The following is a 24,292-nucleotide window of genomic DNA, read 5'->3' as shown; positions in this document are numbered from 1 at the left end:
TTGACTTTTTTGATTGATTCTTTACTTTTTAAATGGCTTGGATTATTCTGATAATTTTTCCTTTTGCAGGTATGTTTTTATCCGAAGTTATTGAGAAGTACTTTGTGTCCCCAACGTTGTTTCGAGTGATCCGACTTGCCCGGATAGGCCGCATCCTTCGCCTTATAAAAGGTGCCAAGGGCATCCGGACGCTCCTCTTTGCCTTGATGATGTCACTCCCTGCCTTGTTCAATATTGGCCTTCTTCTTTTCCTGGTTATGTTTATCTATGCTATCTTTGCAATGTCCAACTTTGCATATGTCAAGAGGGAGTCAGGGATCGATGACATGTTTAATTTTGAGACCTTCGGGAACAGTATGATCTGTTTGTTTCAGATTACAACATCAGCTGGGTGGGATGGCCTGTTGGCGCCCATATTGAACAAAAGAGAGCCAGACTGTGACAGCAAGATGGAGCACCCTGGGAACTCTTATAAAGGCAACTGTGGTAACCCTTCAGTAGCCATCTTTTTCTTCGTCAGCTACATCATCATTTGCTTTCTGATTGTAGTTAACATGTACATTGCCGTCATCCTGGAAAACTTCAGTGTGGCCACAGAGGAAAGTGCTGAACCACTAAGCGAGGATGATTTTGAGATGTTTTATGAAGTTTGGGAACGCTTTGATCCCGATGCTACTCAGTTTGTGGAGTACAGCAAGCTTTCTGACTTTGCAGATGCCCTCGATCCACCGCTTCGAATCGCCAAGCCCAACATGATCCACCTTATAGCTATGGACTTGCCAATGGTGAGTGGTGAACGCATCCACTGCCTAGACATCTTGTTTGCTTTTACCAAGCGGGTTTTGGGTGAAGGTGGGGAGATGGACATGCTACGTGGACAGATGGAGGAGCGTTTCATGGCCTCCAACCCCTCTAAAGTTTCCTACGAGCCAATTACCACTACGCTGCGCCGCAAGCAGGAGGAAATGTCAGCCATAGTTATCCAGAGAGCTTTCCGACGCTACATGATCCAACAAGCAATGAAAAAGGCCTCTGCTCTCTATAAGGAGCAGCTAAAGGAGGGCGTCCATGACCCAGATAAGGATGTGATGGTCATTAGCAAGTTCAATGAGAATTCCACCTCAGACAAAACAGACATGACTCCATCCACCGCCTCCCCGCCCTCCTACAACAGTGTGACAAAGTCGGACAAGGACAAATATGAAAAAGAAAATAGGGAAAAGGAAAACAAAGGGAAAGACTTGAAAGACAGAAAAAACTAGACTTCTAGGGAATGGAACAAACAATGCATCAGTTAAAAGGGGGAAATTTGTTTACAGCTTCTAGAGGATGTAGATAGATGTGTGCGTGTCTGTCGATTGTTCAGAGATGAAGAACGCTGTGCCAGGGAGGCCTAAAATGGGAGCGCTGTTATAATAACTACAAATATGTGGGTTCTTCCCAGAGAAGGAAAATGGAAGCAAGTTATCCAGCAGACACTGCCAGAAGGTTGAGTGGAACATAGTGCAGCCTCTCTGCAAAACGCTTGTGATTTTCCTTTTGGTTGTTGTTACTATCTGACACTTGAGTGTACTGTTAATTTGTCTGTAGCTAGTGCTGCTGCTACTTCTATAAATCCAGTGTCTTGAATTGAAAAATTGCTGTATCACTTAAAAAGTTCTCTGCATTTTTCTTTTGTGTCTGTTCCTTTTTTTTAATGAAAAAGAATGTTTTCTACTTTTTGTTTTTATTTTTGAGAATGTTTCCTCTGCTTTCACTCTCGTACAATCATCAAGGACTGAAAAAGTTGATGCTGGAAACTACAACACTCTGAAACTCGGGTCAGTACCAAAATACTTGTGGTTCAAACAGTATGTGAAGCTGGAACATACCAATGAAGTGCAATGAATGAATAACTTGTATTCACTGATGTCCCATCAGTAATTTTTAGAATCGGTATCTACTGCCATGTTCCAGTTTCAGTATAAAAACTCTAAAAACAGAGAAGCTGAATGTATGCAATCTGGAGGAAAAAGACGCAATTAAAGAAACTTGGGAAATATTCTTGGTTGCTTTTTTGCCAAGATTTCGATGACACAATTGGCACCACTCTTGTGTCAGGCTAGACTCTATAAATAATTTAAATGGCCTCCTTTTCTTTTTGCTATGTCCAGGGGTGTTCCCATCTGACATTTGTCTAGTAGAAATTAACCTAAACTCAGACTGTTGATCTGATCAGAGTGCCTGTTTTTAACCTAAATGTAAAACTAATCAAGTCTCACTGTCAAACTACATGTCAGTCCTTAATAGTAGGTGTTGATATTTATGCACCGAAATGTTTTTTTGTCTTAATTTTTAACTATTAAACATTTTTGGCCCATTCTAAACTCACTGCAATAATTAATTCCCTTCATTAGCCTATCTGCTATATGAGCACTGTCTTTTGAATCATTTACACCGTAGAGATTGTCAAAACGTTTAGTGCTGAATGTTAATCACTTGTCACCATCACTGTTGTAGTTGTGTAGATAAAGGTAAAACCACCAACCACTTTTTTAAACCGTAAAAAGATAATACATTTTAAGCTAGTTAACTAACTTGCTGACTTTAACAATTTGAAGGCACTGCTGATAAATGTTTTATGGCATTGCTTAGTGTTCTTGTTTCAAGCTGTTGTTACATTCAAAGAATTTTGTCAGGTATATGGCATGACCACTTTTGATTATGTTTTTAATAAGTTGCAAGTGCTCTGACAAATGTATTTTAAGTGTATACTATTTTGTAACTATATTTCTATCACTCTTTACTGGTTTTTGGTCCTGATCTCTCTTATAGGCTCTTTGGTGACTCTTAGAAAATGTAGGAGAATATTACCCCTGATCAAACCAAAACAGTTCTGACTGACCTGATTTCCATACAGTAGACTGAGTAAATTATAGAAAATTACATGAAATTTTTGGTTGTCAAAGCAGGTGTGAAATGTCTCCATGGTGGTTATGGATTGACGCATGGTGGCTATAAAACATCTGCTCTCTCAAGACTCCAATTTGTACTTAAAAAGTTGGGTACGAAATGGCAAATTGGCAAAATGACAAACACCTAAGGCAGCTGTGATACATTTTTCTTGAGTATACCTGTTTATTAAAGGATAGTGTCCTCCTAATTTAGTTTGCACATCTTAACACAGTTTTTTTACCGTCTCATATGATGGCAAGAAATACTGAAACCAGACCTCTCAGCAATAGGTGGGTTGGCTGGCTGATGCAACCTGTACCAGATACATTGACCAGATATAGATGGATAATAGTATTTATTCATATATATTTTAAAGTAGAAGATATTTATTAGTTGTCCCTGCAAAACATTCTCCATTAAAGGAGTGGTATTAATGTCCTCATCTATCTCTTGGCAGCAAAGTTAAGTGAATTTCCCAATCTGTATTTTAAGGCAACACTCCGACCTGCTTGTTCACCTGCTGTCGTGTTGCATTCACTGTGCTCCCTTTTATCCTCTTCGCCCCCTCCTGTCTACATTCCATAGAGCTCCTGTAAACAAAATGTCTTAGCAATGAACTATAAGAAGAAAATGTCAGTCTTTCTACCTTCTTTCAAGCTAGAACATGACAATATATCACATATAAAAGCTGTAATATCACAAATGTTTGTATGCCATTCATGTTTAAATTGAGAAGCGAGTGGTTTTAATGTAGTGGTTTGGTTTGTAAATAATATAGCTATTTGGGCCCACAGTATGCATCACACTTACATTTGATGTAAGAGCACTTTTTATCCCCACTGCTATGTAATTCCTTGTGTGGCTGTCATACATGTGCGTGTGTCTGTGTTTGTTTCTGTGTGGGACTCTGCGAGAATGTCACCATCCATCTCTTTATTTGACCAAGTGTGTTTGTGTGCAACTGGGCTCTGCAGGTTGCTTGTGTTCTGCCAATTATAAATAACATTTTTAATGTAGATACGAGTGTGTTTTTAAGTCTTCTCATGTAATTTCAGATTTAAACAATTTTTTTATAAAATATTTTTTCTTTCCCGCACTGTAACACCTGATGAAACCACATGTATGGTCCCCATGTCTGTAGATACTAACCATGAAGCAATCAGTAGCCATCTCTCATTGCACTTGTAGTGTTTTAGTGAACTGCATGCAGGAAGTGACTACTGTCTGCTCATATGATGGTATAATTTTCAAGCCAAAAGAATAAAGAGCATATTTTTTGTAAATGCTTGTTTATAATGTTTTCATTACAGTCTATACATTTTTTTTCTCTCTCCTTATGTTTGAAATTCTCTGTGTAACATCAAATTCCTGGTGTGTGATGAAATATGATTGCTTTAGAGGTCAGTCAGGATCATTCATGTGATTCAATCTAATGTTACACCGATGTATCGATTTGCAAAATGTGACATTTTTTTTGTTATAACCAAAGATGTGGCAACAAAACACAAAATCTAGATTTCCAAAATAAAACCTAATTTGGAAAGCATATTTTGCATGCCAGATGCATTCATTTGCTGATGAAAGCTGTGACTGAAAGAGGTAAGAGGCATTTTCACGGTGTGTCATTTTGTGATAGACCAACAAATATACAGGTCCTTCTCAAAATATTAGCATATTGTGATGAAGTTCATTATTTTCCATAATGTCATGATGAAAATTTAACATTCATATATTTTAGATTCATTGCACACTAACTGAAATATTTCAGGTCTTTTATTATCTTAATACGGATGATTTTGGCATACAGCTCATGAAAACCCAAAATTCCTATCTCACAAAATTAGCATATTTCATCCGACCAATAAAAGAAAAGTGTTTTTAATACAAAAAACGTCAACCTTCAAATAATCATGTACAGTTATGCACTCAATACTTGGTCGGGAATCCTTTTGCAGAAATGACTGCTTCAATGCGGCGTGGCATGGAGGCAATCAGCCTGTGGCACTGCTGAGGTCTTATGGAGGCCCAGGATGCTTCGATAGCGGCCTTTAGCTCATCCAGAGTGTTGGGTCTTGAGTCTCTCAACGTTCTCTTCACAATATCCCACAGATTCTCTATGGGGTTCAGGTCAGGAGAGTTGGCAGGCCAATTGAGCACAGTGATACCATGGTCAGTAAACCATTTACCAGTGGTTTTGGCACTGGGAGCAGGTGCCAGGTCATGCTGAAAAATGAAATCTTCATCTCTATAAAGCTTTTCAGCAGATGGAAGCATGAAGTGCTCCAAAATCTCCTGATAGCTAGCTGCATTGACCCTGCCCTTGATAAAACACAGTGGACCAACACCAGCAGCTGACACGGCACCCCAGACCATCACTGACTGTGGGTACTTGACACTGGACTTCTGGCATTTTGGCATTTCCTTCTCCCCAGTCTTCCTCCAGACTCTGGCACCTTGATTTCCGAATGACATGCAGAATTTGCTTTCATCCGAAAAAAGTACTTTGGACCACTGAGCAACAGTCCAGTGCTGCTTCTCTGTAGCCCAGGTCAGGCGCTTCTGCCGCTGTTTCTGGTTCAAAAGTGGCTTGACCTGGGGAATGCGGCACCTGTAGCCCATTTCCTGCACACGCCTGTGCACGGTGGCTCTGGATGTTTCTACTCCAGACTCAGTCCACTGCTTCCGCAGGTCCCCCAAGGTCTGGAATCGGCCCTTCTCCACAATCTTCCTCAGGGTCCGGTCACCTCTTCTCGTTGTGCAGCGTTTTCTGCCACACTTTTTCCTTCCCACAGACTTCCCACTGAGGTGCCTTGATACAGCACTCTGGGAACAGCCTATTCGTTCAGAAATATCTTTCTGTGTCTTACCCTCTTGCTTGAGGGTGTCAATAGTGGCCTTCTGGACAGCAGTCAGGTCGGCAGTCTTACCCATGATTGGGGTTTTGAGTGATGAACCAGGCTGGGAGTTTTAAAGGCCTCAGGAATCTTTTGCAGGTGTTTAGAGTTAACTCGTTGATTCAGATGATTAGGTTCATAGCTCGTTTAGAGACCCTTTTAATGATATGCTAATTTTGTGAGATAGGAATTTTGGGTTTTCATGAGCTGTATGCCAAAATCATCCGTATTAAGACAATAAAAGACCTGAAATATTTCAGTTAGTGTGCAATGAATCTAAAATATATGAATGTTAAATTTTCATCATGACATTATGGAAAATAATGAACTTTATCACAATATGCTAATATTTTGAGAAGAACCTGTATGGGAAGTGAAAGGAAAAGTATGTTTTTAACATTTTTGTTTACAAGTCTAAGAAATGAGACTCTTTGTATTTAGCCACTGAATCTACATTTTGTAGGTGTGCCTTGTTTCTTATGTTTGTCTTTAGCTCCATGCATCTTCCTATTAACTCTTACTAGCTTTCCTGCCCCTGCTAAGGAAAGGCATCCCCACACCATCACCATTTTCCACGATTGTGAAAGCATAAAAACCTCTTTGGCTTCACAGAACAGCTTTATTAATACTGGGATTAAATTACACCCAGGTGGACTATATACTAATTAGGTCACTTCTAAAGGCAATTGGTTGTGCTGCATTTTGTTCAGGAGGTATCAGTGCAATGAGCTGAAATTCAATACCTTCCCCTTTTAAGATTTTTACAACAAAACAAACAGAAGAGCATGTAATCTCCTTCCACTTCACAGTTTTGTTATGTTACGTGTTGGTCTATCTCATAAACTCCTAATACAATACATCCATGGTTGTGGTTTTAACTTGACAAAATATGAAAAAGTTCAAGTTATTTGAATACTTTTGCACGGCACTGTAGATGCTTTGTGGAGGATCTAGACAACTGGGAGTTTGAAAGTAGGTCAGTCACCCCTGCCAGAGGGTGAAACCGGTGGATCCTTTCAGAACACGTTCAAGATCAAATCAGGACATGGAGATTTAACCAGAGATATTAACTCAAGCTGCATTTCATTGACTTAATGGAAATATTAGATATTTTAGCAGATAGGCATGCTCACATGATCCATACAGATGTGCTCAGTCTGACGCAGGTGAAGGAGAAGCTGCTTGCTGTAACAGGCAGGAAGGACACGGGGACAAAAAGCTGAGACAACCCCCACCCTGAACCTCCCTCCAAACGCTTTTGCTACTGCTGCTTTTCTCTTCCTGTTGCCTAGCAACCCAACATCACAGCTCCACTGCCTATGATTGATCAGCACCCTGCCTACCCATAATACCTTGCAGACAAAAAGGCAAACAGGTGCTCCCTTTCTCCTCCAACTGCACAGCACACCTTATTGGATGTATATTATATAAGGAGTGGGCAGGTCAAATGATAGCGTTGTGTTTCTAATAAAATCCATTGTACAGCCTGTGCAGAAAATGTCATTGTTGGAGAACCAAAAAGCATTATTTGCCTTACATTTAAGCTCTTATTGTGCACAGCACCTGCTGTTAGGTCTTATTATTGTGTGGTTTATACAACGGGCCATAACGAGATAAGGATTGTCAGAATTAGGCTGGCCAATGAGAGAGAAAAGCCTCTAGGGCTGGACTGGGCCTCACCCATACACAGATATGACTCTGTAGTGCTCCCTAGAGGTTCACAGGCATAACAACATCCAAGTACAGCCACCGCATTTAGTTCAGGCAAGAGCACATGTTACAGAAAACTATTTGTGTGTGTGTGCAACATTCAGTTGTACAGTGGAGAAAAAACCCGCCTTCCTATTGGCTGGACGACAAGAGGCAGATGAAAGCAGAACAACGCCTGCAGAGTTTCCTTGAAGATGTATATTAGAAACAGCGCAATCAACAAATTCACCTATGACAAGAAAAATGATTTAACTGCCCACTTGTTCAGTGATAACAGTGGCAATCAAGAGGAAGTCGGTTCATAATGCTTAAGAGCATCATCTGCTGGATAGAAAGTAGAAAATAAATTTTCTTTATATATATATATCAAATAAAATACAGTCATTAGAAGTCCGTTGTCACGTTGTCATTGAACGAGGCAATGAGCCCAAACAGCCTCTCGAAATAAGCAAAAAAAGGTATTGGCTGATAGAGTCACATGACGTGTCAAGGTTTGCATTAATTGCTGCGCGCGACTTTGTGCTGTGGCTAACCGGTAATTAGCTTTTTCCAACAAGTAAGTGGAAAGAAAATGCGATTTTTTTTTCGCAAACGTTTCACTGAAAGATGAAAAGTGGATTGTTGACGAATCAGGTTTTTGGTGCTTTAAATACAAAACTCCACGCCTGCTGCTCCTTTACTGCTCCAGAGCACATATGGTGCTGTGGTAACAATACTGTTCAAGCCTCGTTTTCAACCAACATTGACTGCTTCTGCCTGCACCTTTAAAAGATATTTTCACTGTAAGTCTCGTGAAAGTCCACCATTAACACCTGCAAACAGCTCCGTGTACTCAAATATGGATGTATAACACCTGTGATTGTAAAGCAGTGCAACACCCCAATGGCTGCTTCTAGAAAGAGCCCATGAAGCTGTTATACAACACACTGTCTAACCATGTTGGGACGTCCTTCTGATTCTTCCGTCCTCTAAAACGTTTCGGTTTGTAGGTGACCAGTAAGACAAAGATCTGTTCGACGGTGGAGGTTTTGGGAATAATTCTATCCAACACAAGGACAGCTGACAGCGGCACGTTCAAGTGTATTTTGTACATTAGTCTATTTTCGAATACATGCAAAATAGTGTAATAATTTTTATCAGACACGACCACAGTCCTAATAAATACTTCCTAAACAACATCCTTTATATTCTGTTTTTTATTCAGTAATACAATTTGAACAAAACTAAATTTTTTAGCATGGCAATACTCCTTTACTCCTTTTAAAAGACTCCTAGTTATTTCTTATTTAAACTGACAAATGATAGTAGATGATGACCAGCTTTAGAGGTTTACAGATGAATAATTCCTTTCATCATTCCTTAAGGTTGCACTGGATCTATAAGCAAGAACAGTTTAAGTCATTAGTTTACATTTAATTTTTATCAACCTGCATCAGGCCAGAGTTTTTGCTTTACAACTGCACGAATCATCTTCTAAACACTGATTAACACACTTTTATAATAATCAGATAAACTCATGTCAGACATCTACAGCACAAAAAGAAAAATATCTTTAGTAAAAGTTTTATTTTTTAGAATAAAAAAAAAAAAAAACAATCAGTAGAGAAGTACGGGGTATTGATACCTTGACTGTCTAATCATAAACAAATATTTATATAAAGTAGAAGATGTTTAGACAGTGGAGTAGAGGATGGAAGGACACAATGGTGAAGAGGATCACTGGGAGCTTTTGGGATACTGCATCCAAACCTGGAATTGTGGTCTGTCCTCCTGCAGGGCTGTCTGCATCAAACTATAAAAACTGGAAAATAATAGACTTAGACTCCACTAAGTTAGGTTTAGATGAAAAGAAAGTCTTAGGGAAATGTATATTTTTTATGTACAAGAAAAAGTGAATGTGATCTGTTTGATCATTAGGGGTGTTCCATTAACATATTTTTCTGACAGAACTGTAAGAAGTTTATGATTAATCCCTACATGCCTACTAAAAATGTCAGGTAAAAAATATATTTAATATTCTGGTACTTGCAGTTATCCACCAAATACCTACTAAATGCTTTATATTCACTTTTAGCCACCACAAACAGATAACAGGTAGCGGGATGATCAAGTTGTTTACAGGGGAATCCCACTCTAACCGTCTGTAAGCAGAACTCTGCTCATCCAAAAGCTCCTAAAGCACATTTCAAAGTAGGCTCATTATTGATTAACTGACTGCACAGATGACGTTTTGAGGTCTACTTTCTCACTTAAAGACATCTTAAATTTACTTTTTGTGACAAATTCATTGTAAAATCAATACATTTGTACACTCACGTCCTCCATTAGCTTGTTGGTAGTGTAATGCCTTGCTGCACACAACTCCCACAAACCTTGGGTGAATACTTTTGCATCACGTTAACAATCCCAGGGAAATCTGGAAAGGCCTACTTCAGACCAGGACCTCCACCTTGTGAAAGTAAGGCCCCAGGAAAGTGAAATTCTCTGGGTAAATTTGTGTTGAAACGCACCCTGGGTTTTCAAAAGCCTAGATCTTTCCACAAGCAATGGAAAATGGGCTCTTGTGGCCTTTTCAACAAATGTTGAAATTCTACTCATATTGTGTTCGGCGTAGGGAGTCCTAGCTGGAAAACCAGTGGGATTTGCTAATTGTTTTTCCAAGTCACCAAGCTAATCCCCATCAGCAATACAAGTGGATAATGTCTCCGAAATGTAAGCATTTAAACATGTAAGGAATATGCTCAGAAATAGATGCTGTGTTATATTTGCTTTCATTTCTGCATTGTTTTATAACAGCCTGTTATACAAATGGCAGCCATTTTGGATTTTTATAGATCAAGGTTGCTTAGAAACCTTTGGTTCTACATGTTGAAACTCCGAGTTTCGGGGCGTTCCATTTGATTTTTCTAAACTGCATTACAGAAATTCCAATTGTCGAGTACAAATAGAAAATGAGGTGGTCCACTGTTGACTCTTTAGAGCTACAGAACCCTGATCAGTGACCTACTGCTAGTAGATATTGTTTATTGGAGATGCGTATCAACATTTCCTTACAGCAGATTATGACTAGATTACCAAAAAATAAATAAAATAAAAGGAGGCAGAACCTTCCCCAAGGTGGGAACAAATTGGCAGGAATGAAAACTCCAAACATCAAAACCACGAAAGGAAGAAGGGATGAAGTGATAACGACCACAATTGGCATTATTGTTATAAAAAAAACGAGTTTCAATTAATTTTATAAATACGATAACCCTCAAATTTACCCTGCTAATTCTATTTTTGATCATCTTCCAGGAAACAATATGTTGTAGCTTTTTGCTAATTTTGTCCCTGCTTTGTTTAGTCTTGAGCAGCAGGTTGGTGTGGGCTTATCAAAGAATATGGTGGCTGAATAAAGACAGTTTAGCTGGGGTTTATAAGATAAGATCACTAGTTAAAATGAATTAGAGGATCATTGGAAAACGAGGACACTTTAATGATTGGTTCAGGAAATACTGCCTTCCAGAAGTATTTTTAACCCTTGAACTTTTTCACATTTTGTCATGTTAACACCAAAAATGTAGATGTAAGATAGTTGGGCTTTACGAGATAGACCAAAATGAAGAGGTTTTCAATGTTTTTTTTTTTTACAAACAAAAGTCTGAAAATGAACACTGCACATAACCATAAACCCTCCATCCCCACTGTGAAACACGATGGTGGCAGGATCATGCTGTGGGGCGCTTTTCTGTAGCGGTTACAGGGAAGCTGGTCAGAACTGACAAGATTGATGTTTGTGGCTGTAATGTGACAAAACATGAAAATGTTCAACTTGCGTGAATACTTTTGCAAAGCACTGTGAAGTTACTGACAGGATTATTGGTTGATGTTTCTCTTTACAGTAGAACTGTGTTTTACCTGCAACAAATCTTTAATTGCACAGAACGCGCACACCAAGAAACATCTTCAGTAAACTGAACACATGCGATACAGATAAGCATTTCAGAGACAGTAGCAGCAAAAGCAGCACAACAGAAAATACCAAAACATAACAAGCACCTCAAAATCCTATTGTGATTTGTCACAGATGCCAACACAACCAGAAGACATGCAGCAATTACTTTAAAACAGACCCAAAAGTCTAAACCATTTGTTGCAAACACAAAGTAACAGACCTAACCACTGTTATTGTTTTATTTTTCATTTTTGTCATAATACACAACCTTAAATAGGTTTGCTGACCACTTCTGCCCAGACTGAATCAACTTCATTCTGGGTCAAAATGAGTGTGTCCCTCAAAGTGCACTTGCCAACAATACAGCAGACTTTTATAGTTTCAGTGCTGTGATAAAAGGGTTTACCACCAAACTAGTTTCATCCGGTTTTTTTTTTTGTTTTGTTTTTTTGTCAAACTTGCATGTCCCAGATCATCCAACAGAGATTAACATCAGACAAAGGTTAGCTGAGTAAATACAGAATGCAGCAGATTTCATTATGGGTCAGTTTGAGTTTTTTTGACTGTATGCGGTGACATACAGTCAATAGCCATACAATCCATTTACAACAAAGACTTCAATTAATTTTTCAATATTTTTTATCGTCACTTTTCTCATTATTGCAAAAAATACCACAAACGATTGTTAGAATATTTCCATATTGCCCACCCATTCTGCACTGTTTAGATCTTCTGAGTTCATCTATGACCTGAATGAGTTGTTAAAGCCTTGGAGTAATTTTAGGTCCTGGTAGTCAAACAGAACTCATAGGATAGCTTTCCTTAATAAATGAAATCATCATTTAAACCCTCCATTTTGTATTTACTCAGGTTATAACTGATACTACTTTGATCTTAAAGCATGTATGTTTGACAAAAAAGTAAACATGGAGGAAATCTGTAAGGGGGAACATATTATCAGCTCACTTTAAAATTTCATGTCTAAAGATGTCCTAACAGCAACAACTCATCTCCATATCCTTACTCATCAGGCATTCTCTGATGATGCTGTTTGACTGATGTCTCCATGGATATGCAGCCCTGCTTGCTCCAGTGCAGGCTCCTCATTTCCTCCTGCCCGTGAGTCACGACAGTCTGGATTGTTCTGCAGGCCTGTCGAGTGAGGGTTCTGGTCAGGAGTGCCAGCAGGGGCAGTGTTGAAGTCACGCGTGTCTGCATGTGAGCACTTTTGGGCAGTCGTGGACTCAGAGAAGTGGCTCTGCTGCTCTGTGTGTCGGTGCAGTTCGGTGCTGATTTCAGACTCCAGCGCAGATTCGACTGAGGGGAGCACGGGTGCAGCGTTCCGGTTTTCACTAATGAACGCAGGCGTGTTGTTTTCAGAGCCGTCCATCTGATAGTGCTGGATGGGGAGAGTGTTGTGGAAGGGGCTACTGAGGCCCACAAGTGAGCTATTGGTGTAACTCAGAACAGAGGGGAGTGGAACAGAGTATGAGGGAGGACTCAGTCCATGCAATGAACAGTCCCAGTCTTCCTCCTCATCCTCTTCTTCATCGTCTTCGTCGTCCTCTTCATCCTCCTCCTCCTCCTCCTCCTCCTCCTCATCTTCTTCTCCATCCTCTGGGTCGAGAGTTTCTAGACTGTGTGTGCTGCAGTCCGACAGCCCACTGCAAACACTGCTGCCGTCCTCATCATAAGCTTCGTCCTCCTCTTCTTCATCATCTTCATCCTCCTCTTCTTCATCGTCTTCGTCCTCATCTTTGTCTAGATGTGAATCAGTGTCACCTGTGTTCTGGAGGTGCATGATGGGATTGTTCATCTTCAGAGACTGAGGGTTTTGCTGCTGCTGGATCATGGTGGAGTCGCCATGGTAACCGTTGCCACCGGTTACAAGCTGCTGCTCCGTCTGCTGATGATGATACTGCTCCTCGCGGCTTTTCTCCAGCTCCAGCTTCATGATGGTGTGCAGGAAGTGGGTGCGCACACGGACCGGGTTGAATTCCAGCCGCCCGGCGTTGTTGCTGCAGCCGTCCTTGGTGCAGCCGCAGGGGAAGGACATGCGGTCCACCTGGGGGCAGATATCTGAGTTACGCACAAGTGCAGAACAGGAGCAGCAGCTGCCAATCAGAGCCCGTCACGAGTTGGGAAAAAGTTTAGAATCTGCTGTAATTACATCTACAGTGCTACTGGAAAAGATGCATAAAAGATGTGTACGCAACTCACTCATTGAACAATAAATTATTTTAAATACCTGTTATCACAAACTGGTATCTCTTTGGGTGATTTACCACTAATGTGGTGAATTGCAAATTTTGAAAAAGAAGAAAAAAGTACATTTATTATAAAAAAAAACTACTTTTCAAAAAGCTTGTTTCTTAGTAGACTAGGTTTATTTATTAGGTTTAGGTAAGTATGTAATCTTCATTTTTTTCCTGAACCAAGACACCTAATAAAACACCTGCAAAACAAAAATTTTAACATTTTATTGATTGTTTCTTTTTTGTTTGTACAATGCCTATTTAGAGTGGTTTTACTTATGCTTTATTATGACAAAGACTAATTTTATGCTAAACTAAAACCTTTTACAAGGAGAACCATGTATATCCCAGTTTTAAAAAATCTGGCTAAATGTGCAAACATATCAAGATTTTTTAACTTTCTTAATTTAAGTTTTGTGAATTTTAGTTTTGAACGGAAGGCAAATTTTACTCTTTTTTTTTGATAACTGGGTACAGAAAAAATGTGTAATGTTTTTTTGAGTGGTTTTCACTCAGTTAATACTCGATTCTGCGGGATGACATATTAAAAATTATTGTCTAAATAAAGTTCTGTCCAGTTGGTAGCATGTAACTTTGTCTGGTGTAGTAAGTCTATGCCATTATTATGATCCTTGGTTATCATGGTGAGTCCTTCAGGCTTGACACCCTGTGACTATTTTTGAAACTTATTTAGAAGCGTGAAGATGGTAAGCAGCTCTTCAGTTGCATTTCTCGTTGGGCTGACCGACAATGGGTCCATAAAGCATTTAAGAAGCCTCAGCTACTTTTTATTTGTTTGTTTGGCATTATTTTGGGTAAGAGGTAAAAAAAAAAACAGCGACAGACCAGTTACAAGAATTTGTATTGCATTTCCTGCTAAAGACACAAAAGTTGTCCCTGCCTAACATTGCAGCTTTCTGAGACTGCTACATGAAAGGTCTTTTTTTAATGAATCTGGACTGCATTTGGTCTTCCCCTGGCTCAAAATCTAGAACAAAGTATCAACAGTGTAGAATAATTCAGTCTAGGTTTGAGTAGTCAATTTTCTGTATTTTTAATGCTTTTTTTTTTTATTCAAACAACGTCCTACTGCCTATAAAAGTCTTTCAAATGCCATTCTTTTGTTTTTTGCCAAAAATGTGAAGATATTATGAATCTCAAGCTGTGTTTAAAAATAATCTGTTCCGTGTATAATTACCCAGTTCGGGTTTAATCAGTATTTTAGATTTTAACTTCATGTGATTGAATGCAGTCCAGACCCATGAAAAAACTGATGTGACTCTCAGAAGTAGATGCTAACATTATTTCTGTTAGCTGTTGTAATCCTCTGGGTGCTGAGATCGACTTCCTTACTCACTTCCAAATAAGAGTCTCAAATAGGACTGCAAAAGTTATCGCAAATATAACGTCATTGCGATATCAATGTGTGCAATAGTCATATCACAAAGGACTGCTTGGAGTGCAATAATTGTTGCATTAGCATTAACAAGCTAATGTAATATTTAGCCTCACAGCACCAGATGATCACAGAGGACACAAACATCATCGCCCAAAATGCTAAAGGTCACTGAGTGATGGAGGCACGAATGAGGGGGAAAGGAAAGTAGGCATTTATTGCACCTGATATATTTCTAAATTTTATCTCCATCACAAGATTTTCTTATATCGTGCAGCAGTATCATAAATTATCACCTTTGTATCCAGAGCTCTTAAACACAAAATGACTTCTTTAGCTTAACATCACATGCTAACAGCAAATGGACGGTGTTTTGCATAGCAAACTTCACTTCGATGATAAATATTGTGACTAGAGATGGGTACCGAATTCAGTGCTTTTATAGGTACCGACCGAATTCCTTCAGTACTACCAAGTCCCGATTCATGTAAAATCTAACAGTAACATGTTTCAGTACCTAAACGCAATACAGGTTCTTCTCAAAATATTAGCATATTGTGATAAAGTTCATTATTTTCCATAATGTCATGATGAAAATTTAACATTCATATATTTTAGATTCATTGCACACTAACTGAAATATTTCAGGTCTTTTATTGTCTTAATACGGATGATTTTGGCATACAGCTCATGAAAACCCAAAATTCCTATCTCACAAAATTAGCATATCATTAAAAGGGTCTCTAAACGAGCTATGAACCTAATCATCTGAATCAACGAGTTAACTCTAAACACCTGCAAAAGATTCCTGAGGCCTTTAAAACTCCCAGCCTGGTTCATCACTCAAAACCCCAATCATGGGTAAGACTGCCGACCTGACTGCTGTCCAGAAGGCCACTATTGACACCCTCAAGCAAGAGGGTAAGACACAGAAAGAAATTTCTGAACAAATAGGCTGTTCCCAGAGTGCTGTATCAAGGCACCTCAGTGGGAAGTCTGTGGGAAGGAAAACGTGTGGCAGAAAACGCTGCACAACGAGAAGAGGTGACCGGACCCTGAGGAAGATTGTGGAGAAGGGCCGATTCCAGACCTTGGGGGACCTGCAGAAGCAGTGGACTGAGTCTGGATTAGAAACATCCAGAGCCACCGTGCACAGGCGTGTGCAGGAAATGGGCTACAGGTGCCGCATTCCCCAGGTCAAGCCACTTTTGAACCAGAAACAGCAGCAGAAGGGCCTGACCTGTGCTACAGAGAAGCAGCACTGGACTGTTGCTCAGTGGTCCAAAGTACTTTTTTCGGATGAAAGCAAATTCTGCATGTCATTCGGAAATCAAGGTGCCAGCGTCTGGAGGAAGACTGGGGAGAAGGAAATGCCAAAATGCCAGAAGTCCAGTGTCAAGTACCCACAGTCAGTGATGGTCTGGGGTGCCGTGTCAGCTGCTGGTGTTGGTCCACTGTGTTTTATCAAGGGCAGGGTCAATGCAGCTAGCTATCAGGAGATTTTGGAGCACTTCAAGTTTCCATCTGCTGAAAAGCTTTATGGAGATGAAGATTTCATTTTTCAGCACGACCTGGCACCTGCTCACAGTGCCAAAACCACTGGTAAATGGTTTACTGACCATGGTATCACTGTGCTCAATTGGCCTGCCAACTCTCCTGACCTGAACCCCATAGAGAATCTGTGGGATATTGTGAAGAGAACGTTGAGAGACTCAAGACCCAACACTCTGGATGAGCTAAAGGCCGCTATCGAAGCATCCTGGGCCTCCATAAGACCTCAGCAGTGCCACAGGCTGATTGCCTCCATGCCACGCCGCATTGAAGCAGTCATTTCTGCCAAAGGATTCCTGACCAAGTATTGAGTGCATAACTGTACATGATTATTTGAAGGTTGACGTTTTTTGTATTAAAAACACTTTTCTTTTATTGGTCGGATGAAATATGCTAATTTTTTGAGATAGGAATTTTGGGTTTTCATGAGCTGTATGCCACAATCATCCGTATTAAGACAATAAAAGACCTGAAATATTTAAGTTAGTGTGCAATGAATCTAAAATATATGAATGTTAAATTTTCATCAGTACATTATGGAAAATAATGAACTTTATCACAATATGCTAATATTTTGAGAAGGACCTGTATTGTGACACTAAAGGAGTGGAAGTGTTGGCGATTTTGCATGCCGGACAACACATCATTGCACGCACAAGAACGTAAGGATGTCAGTAGCTACTGGTACCATCAACAGAGCATGGTTGACAGAAAACGCTTGAAAATAGAGCTCCACTTTGTGGAGTAGGGCTCCACAAAATACTATGCAGATTATGGTCACTGCAATACTTATGACGCGAAGTGCAAGGCGAGAGTACACAATTTTCATCAGCCTCAGATCTATGGCTACAGCTCCTGCATTCGGTACCGTCAGCACGCCTGCATCCGTTAGCCTCGTCGTCTGCAGTCAGCAACATGGGAGAAGAAATTGAGATGTTACAATACAAGCAGCTGGATGTTGTTTTGATATATTCGTTAAAGTTTATATATTGAGAAATAAATATGTTAAATTGAAAAACGAGATTTGATATTTTATTATTAAATGTATTAACATTTATTACCACATCAACACACACACCGAAAACTGGTATTGTTGAGCACCAGTATTGATTCCCAGGTACCGGGTATCAGTACTATTGGTTCAAATGTGAAAGGTACCCATCCCTAATTGTGACGTTTGAATATTTTGACCCACAAGATCTTGTTAATCTAGGTTTAGACCACGTAGACCATCCTGAGCCAAATGTGGTCTAGGCTTAAACTTTTAATTATTTAAAGATAAGCTAAAGAAGAGATCAGGCAGAAATACACTATAAATGTAGGTGAAACTACAACACAACATCATTTTATTTACTGTAATACCATCGACAATGCTGTGTACCTTTTTTTATTTGTGTGTGAAAAATTGAGAGGATAGCGGTAAATATGACAAGATACGTACATATTAGTACATTCCTGACAGAGATGACGAAGTGCTAACGGAAAAATCTCCAAGGCAGATAAGGAGCAGAGTTTAGTATCTATTGTGAAAGTCATTTTCAAGCAGTGGTAAAGCACTGGATTAGTAAACAAGAGGACCTGAGTTTAAGACCAGTTGCTATATCTTTTTTAAAATACTAGTCAGTCTTAACGAAAACATGTTTATACTTCTAATAAATATTTAAAACCAATTATAGACGTTAAACAACATTCACGTAAACCAAATATAAACCAATTGTAGCCTTGATGTATAGGAACCATTTATACTAGACTTTTAGATGTATTTGTATCTAGTTATTGCTCACTGGGACTCTCCACTAATTACAGTTTGCTATTTATGAAATATTAGTGGATACTTAGTTTCACAAACAGTATTGTACCCAATGCAAAGTAATGTTTTATGTTGTGAGCTGGGTGTATCATTACATCCTCTACTGGTCAATCTAGCTGAAAATGTTTGTCCTCTTTAAATTATCACTTGGTTGCGTCTTTGGTTAAAAGTCTTATGATATCTGCATTAAGCAGTAAGATTTGTCTGTCTAATGGTTTTTCCTTCAAAATCTTAACGATTCATACATAACTGAGTTGAGATCAATTACAATGAAAATCGAACAAATCCCCCTGATACTAAGAGGTTTATATTTTATATTGTAAGCTTTTTCATTATATAGACCGACATGTACAAAACTTGAATATTATAGCTGTGCCTCACCACATTTCCATTTACCTGGCACTTAATGCCGGCCAGGCTGCAAGCACAGGTCTCTGGGTCACATATCCCCCTGCAGCGACACCCACACTCCTCTCTAGACATCCGCAGGGCGCGGAGCTCGTGCTTCTCCTCCACATCGATGCGACGGACCCCAGAGGCACGGAGAAGCGCGTGCCTTCTCCTGGTGGTCAGAGGCTGGAGGAAGAAGTAATCATCCACCTCAGTGTTGTCCACATCTAGGTCATCTTCTGAGATGTCATCGAGTGTCAACGTATCGGCCTCCATGGAGGACACCGTCCCGTTTTTGGTTAGCTGATAGACAGGACCAAGGGTGTTACATGTATTTAAAATTCAAAACCTCAGATTTGTTGCATGTTAGTTAAGTGTGAGATGAGTTGATCCACTCACTCTGAGTTTGATGGCATTAAGTTTCTCCTCTTTAAGATGATTCCTTAGCATGTTCCGATGGCTCCGTTTCTGCTCCATGGCAAACTCCCTGAGGGTGAAGCGCTTCACCCCGCTGTGACGTGGTGACATTCCCAGGGTGCTACCACCCTGTGTGGGCACAGTGGTGAAGCCCTGCCGCCGAGTGAAATAGTACACAGTGACGCTCTCAAAGTGCACATTACGTCCCCGCAATCGCTTTGACTGCCGCTGGATAGAGGCTAACATTAAGACATAGAAATGGGACAAAATGTGAGCCAGTATAATATGTTTAAAGTGAGTGTTTTGAAAGCAGTCAGCAACAGTGGTGTAGCTAATAAAATTATTTAAGGGGGCACAAAGCATTTTTTACAGGGTATTATATATTCAGTGATGTGAAAAATTATTTACCACCTTATACATTCTGTTTTTGATTTGTTTGTCCCACAACAATGGTGTGCTTTGGACCATTGTCCTGCTGCATACTTGAACTTAAGGTCACACACGGATTTAGGAAGCAATGCATCTCCAGACCACCAATCTACCACCACCATGTTTGACTGTGAGTATGAGGTTTTCGTTCTGAAATTAAGTGTTCATTTCACAGCAGATGTTACAAGATAAATACCTTCATAACAGTTCCTTTTTTGTTTTGTCAGTTCACAGAATACTTTGCTAAAACTTAGGGTTCATCAAGATGTTTTGTGGCAAATGTGAGACTGGCCTTTGTGTTCTCTTTGGTCTGCAGTGGTTTTCGTCTTGGAACTCTCACATGGATGCCATTTTTACATAAGTGATTTCTTGATTCTATCTGTCTGGCAGTAATCATGCCTGAGTGTGGCTAATCAAATTGATCTCAGCTTTCCAACTCAAATAATAGGTGGAATTATATTTTTACAAAGGTTCATGATTGGTTAAATAGCCTTTTCTCTTAGTAAATGAAATCATTATTTAAAAAGTGCAATTTGTATGTCCTCTTGGAGCAGCATGCAAGCTCATAAATAAAAATTTAGATGATTTGAAGCATTTAGGTGAGAGAGAAAAAGCAGAAACAGAACATTTGTAAGGCGGCAAATACTTTCTGATAGTCCTGGATTGGGTTAGGATTTAAAAAGGTATAGTTTAATGTGAGCAATCCTTTTTCTATGAAACCATTCCTATGACTTAAAGTTATTTTAATGAAATGCCAGAGAAAGTGCCAAATCAACAGTTTGTCAGCACAGACTAAGGTAGCATTTCCCCTCCCCCTACTGTTGCTGCAAACTGCAGTCAGTCAGCTGACCTACAAAAAAATGAATTATGATAATTGGAAATATATCTGGTTGTGAAAAACAGGGACAGTCATTGTACGGGACCTAAAGCAGCACATCCCAATATTACCTTAATGCTATTAAGATAATGTTTTAAAACTAGATTTGAGCTAGATGACATTAGGCTGGCTGCTGGAGCAGATAGCCCAACTAATAAACAAGCTGATTTTATGTTGTTATTGTCCTGAATATAGAATAAAAGCAAACATTCTTCACTGTGAGCACTTAAAAACAGTTACTCTACATTTTTGATAGAAGTTTGTATATTGAAATCAAAATGTTAGATACATGTTATATATTAAATTACAATCTGTATGTTTATTTTATGTTAGCATAAGTAGGAATAACTGGTCAGCTACCTTTGGGACCAATAACTTGAGTATCTATTGAGGATTACATAAACACAACTTATTAGGATTGTAAACAAATTTAAATTAAACAAATGTAGACATAATTGTAGAAAGAAGTAAGTTTAAAAAGAAAACAATGTATCATTGTCCTTCCACTTCCTAATTTTGCACTTATTTTATTGTACTGTACAGCTGAACCAGGTCAGATTATTTAAACAAGAAAGGTTTGTTGGTGAGATCTTACAATCTAATATTCCAGAGGGGACCGAATTATTAAGACTATCGCTGCTGTTGCCACTGTCACTGCAGGAAACCTCGTCATCTTCTGACCCCTGCAGTGACAAATAGGAGGAGGGTTCCTCTTCAAGCTTTCTCTTCAGGATCCCGCTCATCTTGCAGCACGTCTCGCTGGTCACACCTGTGCAACAGACACGTTTACATGAAACAGATGCAGATGTTAATACGAACTTTAAAGTTTCAATTTTCTTTTTTTCAAAACTGATTTTCCCTATAATTGTTGAGGGCAGTCCAACAGGGTGTTTGAATGTTGCTATAAACAATAATCAGAACTTTCTTTTAAATCAAATTCAAGCATATTTCTTTGTGTATTGCTTTATACAAAAGAAAGTGTGCAAAATGTGATTAAAAAATTTCATGTATCAGGCACAAGGCAGCTCTTTTTAGTCACAAAAATCCGCCAAATCAGCAAAACAAAAACTAGCAACGGGCTAGCAAATGTAGCCTCGCATTTAGCTGCTAAACATGCTAATTTTGTGGTTATAAAGCTAAAAAGAGCCTTATGTGGGCATTAACACTGAGTATAGATACTTGACTAGATCTTTGTAAACGCCTTTACCACTGCCTTAAAATTTGTTGAATTGGATGATAAAAAGACTTATTTTCTCTTTGTTTATTCTAGTTTACATTCCATGTCAGAAAAGTCAGCTGGAATACTAAAGTTGGAAATTTGACCCTGACATCAAAATCCAAAATTGCTAGCACACACTGAAAGCTGCAGTACTAAGTGTTTTTGGAACCTCTAACAGTTTATATATGATTAAATCAGACATACTGTTCAGATGCTGAACAATTTCCTCTGTGTTTAAAGGTATCATTTTCTGAGAAATCGCTTTGTTATTGGCATGTATTGCTTACTGTAGTTAGCCTGGTCATCCAGCACAACAATATGAACTATTCCCGGCGTTCTGACTTGAAATATTGTTTTGCCATCTCAACATTTGAGGAAAATAGGATGTGCCATTTTCTACACCTTAACAGATTTTAAACACTTATGTTGTATGACTGTGGTGGATGGAAACCTTTGGTGGCACATTGCTGTAGTGTGTGATGCATCTATATTTGGACTTTAGTACTTAATTAAAACAAAAATTCAAATTTGTCTTAACTAATGGTCTAACAATAGTAATTAATAGGCTGTATGTCTTGTAATAAACATATCAGATGTATATATGAATATAGTGCCTTGCGAACAAATTCATAACCCTTAAACTTTTTCACATTTTGTTAAAGAATTTTATGTGACAGACAGTTTTGCCACATATTCTTAATGGGATTTGGGTTTGGACTTTGACTGGGCCATTCTAAGACATTAATGTGATTTGATGTAAACCATTCCATTGTAACTCTAGCTGTATGTTTGTGGTTATAGACCTGATAGAAGTTGAACGTCTTGCCCAGTCTCAAGTCTTTTGCAGCAGGATTGGTGCAGGGTGCAGCAGTATATTGCTCCATTCATCTTCCCATCCACTCTGACCAGCTTTTATATCTTGCTCAAGAAAAGGATCCATACACCATGATGCTGCCATACACCATGATGCTGCCAGTCCCTTGTTTCACTGTAGTTATGGCGTGTTCAGGGTAATGTGCAACGTTAGTTTTCGCCACACGATGATTTGCATATTCCCCAAAAAGTTACATTTTGATCTCACCTGACCCGACTACCTGCTTGACTTGACTTACACCGTGCATTAATCAGCCCTAGTATACTTCTACAGAAACTAAATTTAATTATTTTTACTGCCAGAGAAAAACCCGGTGGGTCTTCTATTAATAGATGCTTGGTAGCATTCTGTGGTATTGGGTGACCTTACCCCTTTTTGTGATATCTTGCAAGTAGAGTATAAGTAATGATATTTATATTTGGAAATCCAGATGTCATCCTATTCACCAGTTGATGAGCAGTGAAATAGCAGTTGTAGACAAAATGAGTGTTTTTTGTATCTCGCGTAAAAAGGGTAATTTCAGGGAACCTAGTCAACTTTTTGTTAATTTCATTTAAAATCAGAAGAACTTATTTAGTACAAACATTGGGTTGGTTGACGATTACATCACATGCAGCAGGGCTTAATGATGAGCCAAGGTTTTCCTTTCAGACCGGCTTTGTCTCGCCTCCTACAGTGTTCTGCAATTTTCTTTATCTGTGTAAAGTGTTGTGCTTTGACAAATATTAAAATGCAATACTGTGTTGTAGATCAGGGGGAAAATTAACAATCTGTATAATATCTTTAAACATTCTATTCCCTTTCATATGCATGTTTTAGCCAAAAATCCCTTGTTGAGTGAGCACTGTTACTTTCTCATGTCTGCATGCATGCACAACGTCCCTCTCCCCATTCATGTCCTCATCCCAAACACTGAAATAAAAATTATCATTGACAAATGTAAGTCAGTGCCACCATGTGACGTAAGTGAACCTCTTGGAGGCCGTGCTGGTTAATGCTGTGAAGCCGCTCTGTTAGTCTGATCATCTTCACTGACCTGTTTCCTTCTCTTGCTTCTGGTTTTCAGGAGGTCCTCCCGACTCTCCCCTCTGCATCACACAACGTTCACCAGCGGCAGCCAGAATTCCCCATGTGCCGTGATGATGCAGTGAGCACTGCCATGATGCCTGCTCTTCCTTATTCTCTCTTTCCAGCTGCGTCTTGCACTGTTGTGCTGCACAGAGCACCCCTCTGCCTCTGTCGCTGTCTTATGCTTGCTCCCACTGCACCCTTTTTCTGTGCTCACGCTGTCAGCTCCCTCGCTGTCTGATTCTCTCCTGCTCTGCAACCCCTCCTTCCTCTCTTCCTCTCCCTCTCTCCTCACAAAGACTTGTTAGCTCAGTGCTGCTGGTGGCTGGAAGCACTGGAGCCTGACAGAGGTGAAGCAAGCTCTACGAGATCATACAATGAAGGAACGTGTGTGTGTGTGGGTGGGGGGTATAGTCAGGCAAGGTGGGGAAATAATAGTAATAGTATTTAGAATGCAAATATGATGTGTTTTATTTGTTTGTGTGCTCCCTCTTTTTGTTTCTGTTTGAGCTTTTATGAATTTTAAATTGA

The 24,292-nt window shown here is 39.4% G+C and overlaps 2 protein-coding genes across 7 annotated transcripts in view; one reads left to right on the top strand and one right to left on the bottom strand.

Annotated features, from left to right (window-relative positions):
• The window catches only part of scn1lab (sodium channel, voltage-gated, type I like, alpha b), a 60,632-nt gene extending 56,152 nt beyond the window's left edge, over nucleotides 1–4,480 (top strand). For all 5 annotated transcript variants that reach the window (XM_047355851.1, XM_047355848.1, XM_047355849.1 and 2 more), the window contains one exon: nucleotides 70–4,480. In XM_047355851.1, the coding sequence (XP_047211807.1) occupies nucleotides 70–1,262 (1,193 nt within the window). In that variant the 3' untranslated portion in view covers nucleotides 1,263–4,480. The remainder of the gene's footprint in view (nucleotides 1–69) is intronic.
• A 6,512-nt stretch (nucleotides 4,481–10,992) lies between these two features.
• On the bottom strand, nucleotides 10,993–24,039 carry LOC124861901 (cysteine/serine-rich nuclear protein 3-like). 2 transcript variants are annotated; one of them, XM_047355866.1, is made up of 5 exons: nucleotides 23,730–24,039; nucleotides 21,196–21,369; nucleotides 19,277–19,533; nucleotides 18,869–19,180; nucleotides 10,993–13,540 (listed from the first exon to the last, which is right to left on the bottom strand). In XM_047355866.1, the coding sequence occupies exons 1-5, from the start codon at nucleotides 23,785–23,787 to the stop codon at nucleotides 12,503–12,505; spliced, it is 1,839 nt and encodes a 612-aa protein (XP_047211822.1). In that variant the 5' UTR covers nucleotides 23,788–24,039; the 3' UTR covers nucleotides 10,993–12,502. The 2 variants fall into 2 exon arrangements, with proteins under 2 accessions (XP_047211822.1, XP_047211823.1); XM_047355867.1 differs by having other exon boundaries at nucleotides 18,884–19,180; nucleotides 23,730–24,038.
• Nucleotides 24,040–24,292: the final 253 nt, after the last annotated feature.

The sequence above is a fragment of the Girardinichthys multiradiatus genome, chromosome 24 (genome assembly GCF_021462225.1).
Source record: "Girardinichthys multiradiatus isolate DD_20200921_A chromosome 24, DD_fGirMul_XY1, whole genome shotgun sequence".
Classification (NCBI taxonomy): domain Eukaryota; kingdom Metazoa; phylum Chordata; class Actinopteri; order Cyprinodontiformes; family Goodeidae; genus Girardinichthys; species Girardinichthys multiradiatus.
The sequence above is the reverse complement of the archived record's forward strand: the minus strand, read 5'-3'. Positions and strand labels throughout refer to the sequence as shown.

Excerpts from the sequence above, each read along its gene's own strand:
- LOC124861901 (XM_047355866.1), bottom strand. The coding sequence starts at position 23,787 with ATGCAGAGGGGAGAGTCGGGAGGACCTCCTGAAAACCAGAAGCAAGAG. Across the intron at positions 21,370-23,729 it reads GAAGCAAGAGAAGGAAACAG|GTGTGACCAGCGAGACGTGC; the intron begins GTCAGTGAAGAT and ends TCTGTTGCACAG. Across the intron at positions 19,181-19,276 it reads TTAATGCCATCAAACTCAGA|CTAACCAAAAACGGGACGGT; the intron begins GTGAGTGGATCA and ends CCTGTCTATCAG.